General features: G+C 38.8%; 1 protein-coding gene across 3 annotated transcripts in view; it reads left to right on the top strand.

The window, feature by feature from the left end:
- The window catches only part of ACSBG1 (acyl-CoA synthetase bubblegum family member 1), a 53902-nt gene extending 44825 nt beyond the window's left edge, over positions 1–9077 (top strand). For all 3 annotated transcript variants that reach the window (XM_063449422.1, XM_063449420.1, XM_063449421.1), the window contains exons 9-14: positions 1541–1722; positions 2986–3219; positions 3731–3948; positions 5567–5706; positions 5776–6022; positions 8676–9077. In XM_063449422.1, the coding sequence (XP_063305492.1) occupies positions 1541–1722; positions 2986–3219; positions 3731–3948; positions 5567–5706; positions 5776–6022; positions 8676–8752 (1098 nt within the window). In that variant the 3' untranslated portion in view covers positions 8753–9077. The remainder of the gene's footprint in view (positions 1–1540; positions 1723–2985; positions 3220–3730; positions 3949–5566; positions 5707–5775; positions 6023–8675) is intronic.
- The last annotated feature ends 3931 nt before the right edge of the window (positions 9078–13008 follow it).

Here is a 13008-nt window from a genome sequence, read left to right as displayed (position 1 = left end):
TTGAAACCTAGAATGTGACGGCAGATAAGAACCATTCGGCCCATCTAGTCTGCCCAGTTTTCTAAATACTTTCATTAGTCCCTGGCCTTATCTTATAGTTAGGATAGCCTTATATTCCACGCATGCTTAAACTCCTTTACTGTGTTAACCTCTACCACTTCAGCTGGAAGGCTATTCCATGCATCCACTACCCTCTCAGTAAAGTAATACTTCCTGATATTATTTTTAAACCTTTGCCCCTCTAATTTAAGACTATGTCCTCTTGTTGTGGTAGTTTATCTTCTTTTAAATCTAGTCTCCTCCTTTACTGTGTTGATTCCCTTAATGTATTTAAATGTTTCTATCATATCCCCCCTGTCTCGTCTTTCCTCCAAGCTATACATGTTAAGATCCTTTAACCTTTCCTGGTAAGTTTTATCCTGCAATCCATGAACCAGTTTAGTAGCCCTTCTCTGAACTCTCTCTAAGGTATCAATATCCTTCTGAAGATACGGTCTCCAGTACTGCGTACAATACTCCAAGTGAGGTCTCACCAGTGTTCTGTACAATGGCATGAGCACTTCCATCTTTCTACTGCTAATACCTCTCCCTATACAACCAAGCATTCTGTAAGTCCAAAGTAGCTGCTGCAAGCAACCGTTTAATAAACTTACTGAAATGTTGTTTCCATGGAGGAAAGTAGAGTAAATTATGAAAAGGCAGGACTCTCACTCCCTGTTGGTGATGTATTCAGTCCCTGATGAGAAGCACATTTTAGGGATTCCAGGCTCCAAAGTCTCAATGCAATGTCTCCAGTCTAAAAGGACAGATATAGGTTTGCAGGTTTTTGGTTTTTTTTTAAAACATGTCTTGACTTATGTTATACAATTAAATTTCTTCCACTAATGCTATTAAAAGCTCATATTTTATTTTCATTTTCCCTGTCTCCAGCTGAGAGCATCAATGATTATTTAAATGGGTGTTACGCTTGCTGTAAGATACAGCTCTCCTGCATACCCCAGATTAAAAGACACCAACACTTTATGTTGGCATTATGGTATCCAAATAACGTATCTGTTCTCTCTCACTCTCTCCGATTTCACATTGCCTGTCCAACATTCCACCTTTCTCTATAAATAGTAGAAAGAGGTTGAACCCATTTAGAAAAGATTATAAATAATAAAACAAAATACTGGATGAAAAAGGGAATAAAATGAACATACTATAAAATATATAAAGTAAAGTAAAATACAATAAAATAAGTATCTACTTTTATATAAATTCATTTTTTTTATTTTACATTATTTGATATATTTTATAGTATCTACTATAAACTTTTTTTTACAGTATTTTGTTTTATTAGTTTTTTCTAAACTGGCACATCCAGTTTGTACTTTTTAATTATATTTCAAGCCCTAATGCATTATAGAGTCATTTGTTTTATATATTTATTTTTGCTTACAGTTATGTGGTGGAATGCTGCTGCCCCTAATGATACTATGGACAAGCTTCCACTGGATAAACCATTGTGTTAATATGCCATTTTTTGTTGCTGTGACAGGGGACGCTTGTGGACACACTGAGAGATGTACAGCCTACATCACACATGGGAGTCCCAAGAGTGTGGGAGAAAGTCATGGAACGGATTAAGGATGTGTCGAGTCAGGCTGGGGTTCTTCGCAGGAAGATGTTGTCCTGGGCAATGTCGGTCAGCTTTGAAAGGAACCAGAGTCCTGCAAGGAAGTACACAGTCTATATATTCTGCTATCATTAATTTAAGACCTTCTCCACCCAGGGTTGGACAAGCAAGCCATAAATCCTAATCTGTTAAAAGCCCTATTAACTTGTAAAACACATTATATTTCATCTCAACAAACAATAGTGGGTTTAGCTGTCCTTTCCACTGGAAGATCTTTTAGTGCCTGCTTCTGTAAATAGATGTAGCACATATAGTAAAAAGATCTACCTAGAACAAGTGATTGTCCACCGCCAATCAGAACCTTATATTCAGGCAGATGAGGTGATTAACTTTAACGTTCCATCACACAAGGAAGAGGAAATGGTTATTTGACTTATGTGGATTATGTGGTTCTGTAGAGTTATACAAGTTAGTTATGAATTTAGCGTTCACTAATAATAAAAAATAAATAAAATTTGGCTTCCAAAATAGGCAATTCTTGTACTAGTATATTATAAAGAATAAATATACCGTTAAATACGTGAATAAGCAATGTAATTATATCTGTATGTATGCTAAAAAAATATTATTTTTTCATGCGGCAACTACCACGGGAAGAAAACCTCATTGCTCAGGTAGGACAGGTGTCATTTTGTTTTATAATTCCAAGGTATTGAATATGAACGGATGGATTTTTATTGTGGTCACAGATGTTCATGCCAACTGCAAAGAAATTGATTTTGTAGTAATTATAAATAGATAATCGAAGTTAGAAAGGTGATCTAGAAAAAATCTAATGTATGCCTTGTGGTATACAAACTGGATGATGGTTTGAGTTTGGATTTAAAGATATAAGTATAAGACGACTACAACTTTTACTAGACACGCATGAGAAAAAGAAAATAATAAAATAATGATAAAGAGAAGAATAAACAAGATAAAGCGTAAATTAAAAAGAAACAAAGTACCTCCTGACATCTGATTGAAATAAGGAATCAATAATACAGGAATAGGAACAGGAACACACCATAAAAGGATAGAGGAAGTTCCAAGGGTTGATTTCCAACCACAAGGGAAATGCTGCCAAACTTCGGCAAAGTTAATTGCCTATGGTGGTATACTTATAGAGTATGGCAGGTATGCCATCATAACGTCTTAATGGTACCTGTTTGTGGGCATAAAATAATTCTGCCCATGACGATGTCCTCGTTGACCCAAGTATACTGAACTCACTTCTCTGCAGATAAAGTAGTTTATTAGAAAGATTTACAGTTTGTGATTAGGTATACTGTACTGGTTTATAATATACTGCCATCTGTTTGTCCTAGTGGTGAACTGAAGCCCTTTCTCTCAACGTTGGCTGACTTCCTGGTCCTGTCGAAGATTCGCAAGGCCTTGGGATTCTATCGCTGCGAAAAGCATTTCTCAGGAGCAGCTCCAATATCTGCTGAAACATTGGAGTTTTTCTTAGGGCTCAATATCACACTGTACGAAGCATATGGCATGTCTGAGACAACAGGACCACACTTTATGTCTGGACCAAACACCCATAGATTTAAATGGTACTATTAAAATCATGCCATTATCCTGTGTAATGGAATAACCACAAACTCTTTTAGCATCTTCTCCTTAGTTGTGACTCATCCATACATATCACGGTCATCGATTCACTTTTAATACCAGTATGGGTTGAACCTAATTTCACGTTGGATGTTAAGTAGTTTGCTTTTTTTGTTCCCAGAGAATGCCGGTTAATACCACTATAGATATCAGTATACTAGATCACTCTTACATAGAAACATAGAATGTGACGGCAGATAAGAACCATTCGGCCCATCAAGTCTGCCCAACTCTTGTCCCTGAGGCAAATATTTTTAAGCCTACTAGGCTATTCACTGTGATACATAACTGTTAATCTATCTAGAATTTTAAAGTAGAAGTCTATAAAGTTTACACCTAATATCTCCTATTGTCTCTTCTAATCCCACAACCATTTAAAAAAAAAAAACTCCATTGAAACAGTTTGTACATGTTCTCCACTTTCCACCTCTGATCATGAAGTCCTTCTTACAGTTGTGGTAAGGCTGTCCCAGGGTGCCGGGTGAAACTAGTGGATAAAGATGACTATGGGAATGGTGAAATCTGTTTCTGGGGTCGGAACGTCTTCATGGGATATCTAAACATGGAGGACAGGACAAGAGAAGTTTTTGATGACGAGGGCTGGTTACACTCTGGAGATATTGGGAAGTTGGATGATGATGGGTTCCTGCAGGTGACGGGAAGGATAAAAGGTACAATCTCAAAATTGGCTTTCAGCTTTTATTTAAAGCCTGCTTCTATGCTTTAGGTTGGGGTAACTTGATGATATTTATGTGGTGGTAGTATATTTGATGTGTTTAAGCACTCGCAGTTTACAAATCATTATTTATATGGTGCCATCATTTTAAACAGTGTCTGATATAGTATTTAGAGGGCATTAGAAACTGCAATTAACAGACTGAAACTGATATATCTGGTAGAGAGAACGCAGCATGCACATTGAACTGTATATCATGGTAGCATAATACCACTGACTGATTGTAGAGTCATCATAATCTATGATACCAGAGGTTATACATCTGTAATTCACAAAACTCTGAATGAGGATAAAATAGTCAAGTTGTGACAATAGCGTAGTTAGAAATTTTTTACAAATCAGCTGTTTGTTCATTTATATGCTTGTTTTGCATTTTAATTTATTTAAGTCACTAAAATGTGTTGGTTTAGGGGATATTAGATGACACCAAGCAGCATTCCACTGTATAATATAAATATATATGAATCTTTATAGTGTTGCACAAAGAAATTAAAGGGACACTATAGTCACCAAAACAATTTTAGCTTAATTAAGCAGTTTTTGTGTAAGGATCATGCACTGTAGTCACACTGCTCAATTCTCTGCCATTTAGGAGTAAAATCACTTTGTTTATATACACCAAAACTCCTTCATTAAGCTAAAGTTGTTTTGGTGACTATAGTGCCCCCTTAAATTATGTACACAGCTCAGCCATTGCCAGTAATAAATGATCTGAACTACAAAGGCAAACTGTATGAGAAGGAGAGGACACCCAGAGAGACATATACAGGATTATTTACAAAAGTGAGAATTGAAAGTGAATTTCAAATTTAAGATCAGAGTAGCCGAGGTGAAGGCATAGCCGAGTTAGAGCATGTCTCCACTTTGGCTAGTTAATCCCTTCCCGACCGGTGACGTACCAGGTACGTCCGCCAAAAAGCAACCACGGACGTACCTTGTACGTCATTTAGTAGACCGGGACTTACCTGATCGCTGGCGATTCCTTGCCGGCAATCGTGACCCTGGGGTCTGGTTGGGAGATCAGGCAGACCACCAGATCTGGCCATCCTAGGCCATGTGATCATGGGGCCCTCGCCCTATATTAGACCCCTGTAAGTTTGCAAAACCCCATAAAAAATGTACATTGGGGGCACTGTTGTACTCTAGTATGCGACCGCTCTGTTCCACCATCAAGCTCCGCCTCCCAAGAGAATCATGTTTACATCATTATTGACATATATCATGATTATTTACCATGGTGAGTTCAAAGTGAATTTCAAATTTAAGATTAATATAACTGGAAAAATTCTCCAAGTCAGCAATACGTTCAGTTTGGCTGCTCTGGCCTTAAATTTTAAATTCACCTTGAAATCTCACTTTAGTAAATATCCCTGTATGAGATGGATATAAACAAGGTCTATGTTCTAAAATGAAAGGGAAGGAGGGTTAGTACACCTAATGTAGCTATAAATGTTTGTTAATTTATCTGTCGATCACTGTGCTGTGTTTCAGAGTTGTATAATAGCAATATAGAAGTATAACGTGCATTTTTCTGTTTTTCCTCTTTTGAGCAGAGTTGATTATCACAGCAGGAGGTGAGAATGTTCCTCCCGTTCCCTTAGAAGATGTTGTAAAGAGACATTTGCCTATAGTCAGTAATGCTGTATTAATCGGGGACAGGAGAAAATTTTTATCAATGCTGCTCACCCTCAAGGTACATTCCATAACTTACCCACTACACGTGTTCTCTGGCAAATTATGTGAATAACCGTTATCTTTGCAGAGTGCAGTGGAACCGGAAACCTTGGAGCCGATGGATAACCTAACTCAGGAAGCTGTACTCTTCTGTCACAATGCTGGTAGTAAGGCCATGACGGTGTCCGAAATCGTGGAACAGAAAGACCAGGCCGTGTATAAAGCTATTCAAGAAGGAATAGATAGGGTGAACAGAGAGGCGGTGTCCAATGCTCAACGGATCCAGAAATGGGCAATCTTAGCCAAGGATTTCTCAATATCTGGCGGTGAGATGGGTAAGAAAAACTCTGATTAAATTATTGCTCAGGCTGTGATATTCAGGAGTATGAGTTAGATCAGGGGTGCCCAAAAAGTGGATCCCCAGATGTTGTAGAACTAGAAATCCCATGATGCTTTGCATGCCTTTAGAATGTCTTTAGAATGACAGAGCATCATGGAAGCTGTAGTTTTTAAAACATCTGGGGATCCACACTTTGGAAACCCCTGAGTTAGATTGTATTGATGTAGGGTTTTCATACATGTTATATCTGGTAAGTCGCTCGAGAACCCATAGATATGTGCACTGCGGGCACAAAGGAATCCTAACTCTGTATTGTGTAGTACAAATTTTATCCCACAGTAACCAAACTGAAGGCATAACTGTAGCGGACCATGGGTAACCTGACCGGTTACTTCCATTATTAGTAAGTGAAGAGACCCATTTTCTCCCAGTAACTTGATGACACACAGTTCCAGGGGTACAACAACAAGCTTTATTGGCCACACTCGACTTTATACTCTCCCTGTGCAAGGGGGTGGAACACAGGTAAAAGACAATGTCCCCTCCCAGGAGTCGTATATCGGAACTGGAACCCTAGTCCCTTTGTCCCCTGTTCCCGCCACTTCATGTCCCCTCCCAGGGGCCTGTGCGTGTGACAGGAACTCCAATCCCTTTGTCCCTGGTTTCCCCCACACAAATACAAGGTTTTCCTACTTCTACCCAGTATTCGCTGTACCTGGGAATCCCAGCGCGGGAAAGATTCTCGCCTCCTGGACTCCCAGGCACAGAAAGCCCGCTAAACCACCATTGTCCTTACAGAGTGTCTCCACCAATCTCGGGGGCCCCCAGAAGGTGACCAGCCTCCGTTCGCGGGGTTCATGGGTGAACCCAAGCGAGGGAAGCGTCTCCTTTCAGGATATGAATGCTCCCCCTGGCCGGCGTCTGTCTATACGAGCGGTTGCCACCCAGGGAAACACTTGTTAATTACTTCCCATGCGGTTACTCACTTATGTTGCAAGTTGCCAATGTTCTAGTTGATTGGTGTGAACACTCCAAGGGGCGCTCGGGAGGTCCTCGTTCAGGGACTAAACGAAGTGGGAAGCAATCCGCGAATGCTCCCCCTGGATGGCGTTCGTCTTACGAACGGGCCGCCACCCAGGGTCGGCACGCGCCGGGGCTTCCCTTGCGGTTTGTGGTTTTTAAACCTTGTTAGCAAGGTGTGAACATTCTAAATAAACATTCTAAATGGGGTATTGGGGTTGTCCCCGTTCGGGAGATGAACGGGTTGCATTCGTACGCAGTCTCCCGAACGGAGAGCAGGTAAAACACACAAGTAATCACAAATACATGGGGAACATAGGCAAATACAATAGCACACTTCACGGTTTAGCGGTGAGCCCGCTACAATAGCTGACTTTGAATTCCCAACCATTTACAGTTTTTATTATTATTATTATTAGACTTTATATAGCACAAACATATTCTGCAACCTTTACAATGTTACAAGGGAGGGAGTTTTACAATAAATGAGAAAATGGTTTAGTGAAACATATTGCTAATACACTCCAAAATAAATATTGTTAATACACTCAAAAAAAATGCTAATACACTCCAAGCAGAAAAAACAATAAAGGGCAACAAAGGGCATATTTGTAACTTTATGCTCACACTGTATGTTTTTTTTCCACAATGTAGAGAAAGGACAGAGTGGGTGTGCAGAAATGAATTTATGGTGCATACAAAATAACGACTTTGCAATTTTCATAAAAAAATAGTAATATAAGGTAAAAAATACACCCACAAAAAAACAAAGGATTTAAGATCACAACATTAAACCTTTTACACCAAGCATGTCAAACTCAAAGGCTAGCACGGGCCACATAAACAAGATTTAAGTTTATGTGGGCTGCAAAACAAAAAACCTTATAATTTCATAAAAACATAGGTTTGTTTTGAAAAGTACAGTATAAAAAAAAATCTGCATCCCACTCTACTGAACCCCAGCCCCCACCTCTACTAAACCCCAGTACCCCCTCTGTACTAAATCCCTTTCCACCCCCTTACCCTCTGTACTAAATCACAGTCCCACCTCTACTATACCCCGGCCCTTGTTTTAAAAAAAAATACAATATTAGCCAACAAGCAGACCCAACACTCACATTGCTGCTGCCCGTATGCGACTCTGGTGTCCAGCCTCTGGTATACCACCCATGGCCTGTCCGCACCCTGTGCCAAAACGGATCCTCCCGCTACTCCTTGAAAACCTGTAAAGGTGGAGAGTGTTGATGTCACGTCAAAATGTGACGTGGCATTGCGTGCCTCTGTGCACCTCCAGTTCCTCCACTGTCCAGACGCAGCCATCGCAACACTGACCAACACACACAGACACACTGACACACACACACACAAATGCCTCAATGTATTTGTTTCGATTAGAAGGCTTGTTTACAAAACTGTTTTGTTTTTGTTTGTTTTTATGTGTGCACTACATCAAAAAATCCTTGTTTAGTAGTGTTTCCAGTTTTTGGTCTAAATTGTATTTATTTTTTTATGAATTTTCACAAATTCTCGGCTTAGTAAATAAACCTTTAGGAACCACCTGTCGCATATTTGTTTCTACTCAAACCTTTCAGTGTTTTCTTTCTCACGATGCGTATCCTGCTTTCTAGGGCCCACAATGAAAATAAAGCGACATGCAATCTTAGAGAAGTACAGTAAAGAAGTGGAAGCCTTTTACACCGAATAATGAGGTTTGTCCATCTAAGGGTGGCACGTGAATCAAAGTGAATTTTCTTGTATGCAAATTAATACATAAGAACCATGCTAAAATGTATCACGGTACCAAGTATAGCCACCTTTGGACACTTAGCAGAATCCAAGGGATCCGAACTTACCGCTGCTGCTGTTAGAACCCTGTTTACATCGCCAAATAAGCTTAGATTCTTTTTCTTTCTTTCTTTCTTAAGAGATACAGAAAGCTGAATTACAATCCTTGTGTAGTGTGATGTACACAATATATTGCTGACCGTCTTGGCATGTTTTTGCCAATAAACTTTTTCTAAGCAACAAAACAGTAGTGCTTTGTTTCTTAATCATACAACAACACATGACACACTTGGAGTTGCTCAGGGAAATTACCAGGGGCGAGGGCTTGTATAATATTAGCTGAATATGTTTATAACCGGATGCATTGCAATAGTTGTATTTAAGATAAAGTGATATGATCTCAAGTAAAACTGTCATACCTACCTGTTTGTCTAACTATGTACACACACATTATTTCAGTGGAGGCAGATAATGGTATGCTGGAGGAGCATGAATAACCCCAAATTTGGTAGAGGCAGCACTGAGCTTAGGCTGACGGTGTTTGGGAGGTATAAATGAAACCATGAGAGAAGCTGAATAGTGGAAAGAGTTTCAAGGGAGAGAGAAGAGCATTTGAGAGGAGGCTGGATTTGTTTTTGGGTGGGGATGGATGAAATGGGTTTGAGAAGTATTTGAACAGACACGGCTGAAAAACATCCTAAAATAGACACTGTACACCTATAATCTATAGAATGATTAATTCTCCATCATTCTTCTTCTTAGAGGAATTATTCCATTGGAAGAAATACCAGGTCAACCAAGTCCAATTAATATGTTTACATCATCGCTGGCATGATGTCTGTCTGCTGTCCCCTTATCCTTTGAGTACAAGTTACTAGGAAGGATAGATTAGGAAGATAGGGAGAGAGACAGATTGGCCAAAATTAACAAAATAACAAACTTTAATTTAAAAAAGATGCAAACAGTATAATTAAATTTTTTTTAAAAAAGCGCAATATAAAATTAAATCGTCTGTATGACACCAAATATCAAAAGTCCAAAGATAAAAATTTGTAGCTGCCAGACATAAAAGGTTATACTTTTGGACAGTATAATGCTAACTACACAAGGAAAGGTTTGAATACCAGAAACAACTCAATCTTCAGTTCACTTCCATCTCAAAGAAAAAATAATCCAATATCTCCTTTAAAACAAAAGAAAGGGTGAAGTTGTGCTAATAAAATATAACTACAAACATAAAACTATCAATTAATCTATGGAAATTAAGTTTCATTAAATCTGCTTCCACTTCAAATAGAAAAAATATATAGAAAAATCAAGCAAATGTATAGCAGTGGTACACTATAAAATAATACAATTTGCATTTATTGATCAAATTTAAAATCATAACAAAAAATAATATACTGATGGTAATCAATCTGCTGAAGACCAGGTGTCATTATTGATGAGTCCACATCCCGCACCAGGGGTGAAGTTCTACTAGCCAGGGCTACATTTTCACCCAGTAATGGCGAGCACAAATTTTGAGCCCTGATCAGAGTTATGTGGCTTAAAAGGAGAAGGGAGTATCAGTTCCGGATTTGTTTGTACAATATAGAAGCCACAAGTCAAACCTTCTCAGGTATTGATTGCCAGGCATTTGAAACTGTATTCCCCGTCAACCTGTATCTCTTTGCTGGTTCTAGTCCTTGGATCAAATAGAGCCTGCAATGTATAATGGTTAGCCTCTCAAAAAAAGCCAATGGAACTCTCTCAGACACTCCACCATGTAGGCGGCACGTTTTTCCTGTTTGTGCAGACTGTGACGGGATGTGTGATCTGATTGATTTTGGCAGGGATGACATTTAATATTCCACGAGTGAGCCATATACGTCTCTGTCACTCAGGAATTTACACCAATTAAAACTTGTGTCAACCTTTTTTTTCGTGAAATATTCTGTTTTCTTTTAAAATCATATTTTAAAAAAATTGCACATTGCAAATAAAGAGAAGAAACAAAAACTATAAGGGTAATTCACTAAAGGGAGAATTCAGGGTGAATTAAAAGTGAATTTTAAATTTAAGGACAGAGTAAGCGATTGGAAAACATAGCCAGTTTGGCTATTTCGACCTTCAATTCACACTTTACTAAATAACCCTGATTGGTTCATATAACACACCGATGTTAATACTAGTCTAAAAATAGACGACTTGGTCAAACACGACTATTACATTCTCTCATTACAATCATCTAAAACTAACCAAACTAACCACCCTACTACAATCCCTCTCTTTCCAAAAGACAACCCCCGGTGCCCAGTTAAAATATTCAATTCATTTCTATCCACACACAGCAGCCACACAGCAACTCTCTCTTACTGCTACTCCACGGACACCCACTTACCACTTCCAAGTTGATATTTTACGTTAGAGCATTGCTGCTAAAATCGGGACATAACCTCTCCGTTTTCTGGACACTTCTTTAGCAGCCTCCAGTACAGACACTCCAGTCCATATTATTAAAAGGCTGGGCAGATGGAAATCCTCTGTCTACAGTACTTATATCCAGCAAACTGAGAAAGTACTCAGCATTTAAACGTTTAGCATTATGAGTATGCAATAAAGAGTGTTTTTCTTCAATATCTTTTCCCCTTTTTTATTACAGGCCTACCTGTACGTTGGTTTTGGCTTATCACTACCAACTTTATTCCTTTCCTCTATTTTCCTATGCTATTTAAGTTCTGACCACAAACAAAAGGCCGTAGCCCTGAATTTGTGGGAGGAGTTTTCCCTATATAAACTCTACTCCCCTACTCACCGATGCCATTTCCTGTTTGAGTGACCCCACCCACCACTCCCTCTACCATCTTATTATTTCATTATCCCTGGTGGGCCCTCCTTATTACAGGCCTACCCGTAGGTTGGTTTCGGCACAACACTACCAACCTTCTCCCTTTCCTCTATTTAAGTTAAGACCACAAATAAATAAATACAAATATATATATATATATATATATCTCCTCCTCTGTTGTTGATTGTCAGAGCAGGTGGTGGGTTTCCATCCAGTCAGTGACCCTCCAGACTCCGGCAGTGTTCTCACCAAAATATCTAGTAACAGAGGTACCAGATTTATTGTTGAGTTTGGGGATTTTATGTTCACAAATACAAGCCTTGATGGTTCTGTAGATTAGGAAAAAAAATGAGGTAAACTATTGTTGCAAAATCTATTTTTTTTTTTTGTATATTGTCATCATTGTTGCCCCAAGGCCTACCCTATTATGTTGAACATTTTACAGAAAATAACCATTTTTTTTTTTTAAACTTTTTTTTTTTCCCCCAGAGCAGACACTCCCGTTTTGTGGCTCCTCTTCAACTACTCATAAAGAACCGTTGACGTTGATCAAACATTTGACTCCTTCATGCTATGTGTGTGGATGTTGAACGATAAGAACCGAATTGGTCTTGGTTCTCATTGCAGAAGCACCATATAGGGCTGTCAGTGTAAAAGCCACTAGAAGTGTGTTTAGCCAAGCAATAAAATTATCTCTGAAACTGCAATGTTATTCAGTACAGAAGCAATGCACTCCACACAGACCACCTCATTGAGTTGTAGTCTAGGTGCCTATTGTGTGTGTGTCCCTTTAATCTTATGATGTTGATCTCAGTAGGCCACTACTGCAAAGTTAATGACACCCCCCAGTTTAATTGTTATAACTGATTAACAATGAATAGTTTAACATTGTTCAAGCACATTTTCAAGTCAAGTGAGCTGTTTGTCTTGTTCGTTCTGCTCATGCCCAGCCCAATATATTAGGTTCCTGATGATTTATTAGTAATGTGATTTCAAGTCCTTTCAGAGTCAGATTTGCTTCCTTTTTTATGTTACTTTTTTAAATGATGCCCTGTTTATTGATCGAATTACATTTTAAATGCAAACCTGTACCAACAAGGCTCTCAACATAGAAATGCATTAATTTCATGTATCTTTTAAGCTGAAGGTACGGCCTTAACTGATTGTTCTGCTCCACCAGTGATTTTATATTGCCGTTCACAAATAAGGCTCAACATCTTCGCTCTGAATCCTGTTTGTGGAATGCCCGAACTTGACCTAAAAGATCTTTCACGTTGTCTCTGATTCTTGAAATAATCCCTAAATCTTTCATTCTTTAAACAAGCATTTCAGTTTAGGTAATTCCC

Source organism: Pelobates fuscus, chromosome 3, assembly GCF_036172605.1.
Source record: "Pelobates fuscus isolate aPelFus1 chromosome 3, aPelFus1.pri, whole genome shotgun sequence".
NCBI classification, from domain to species: Eukaryota; Metazoa; Chordata; class Amphibia; order Anura; family Pelobatidae; genus Pelobates; species Pelobates fuscus.
This window is presented reverse-complemented; position numbering and strand designations above follow the sequence as displayed.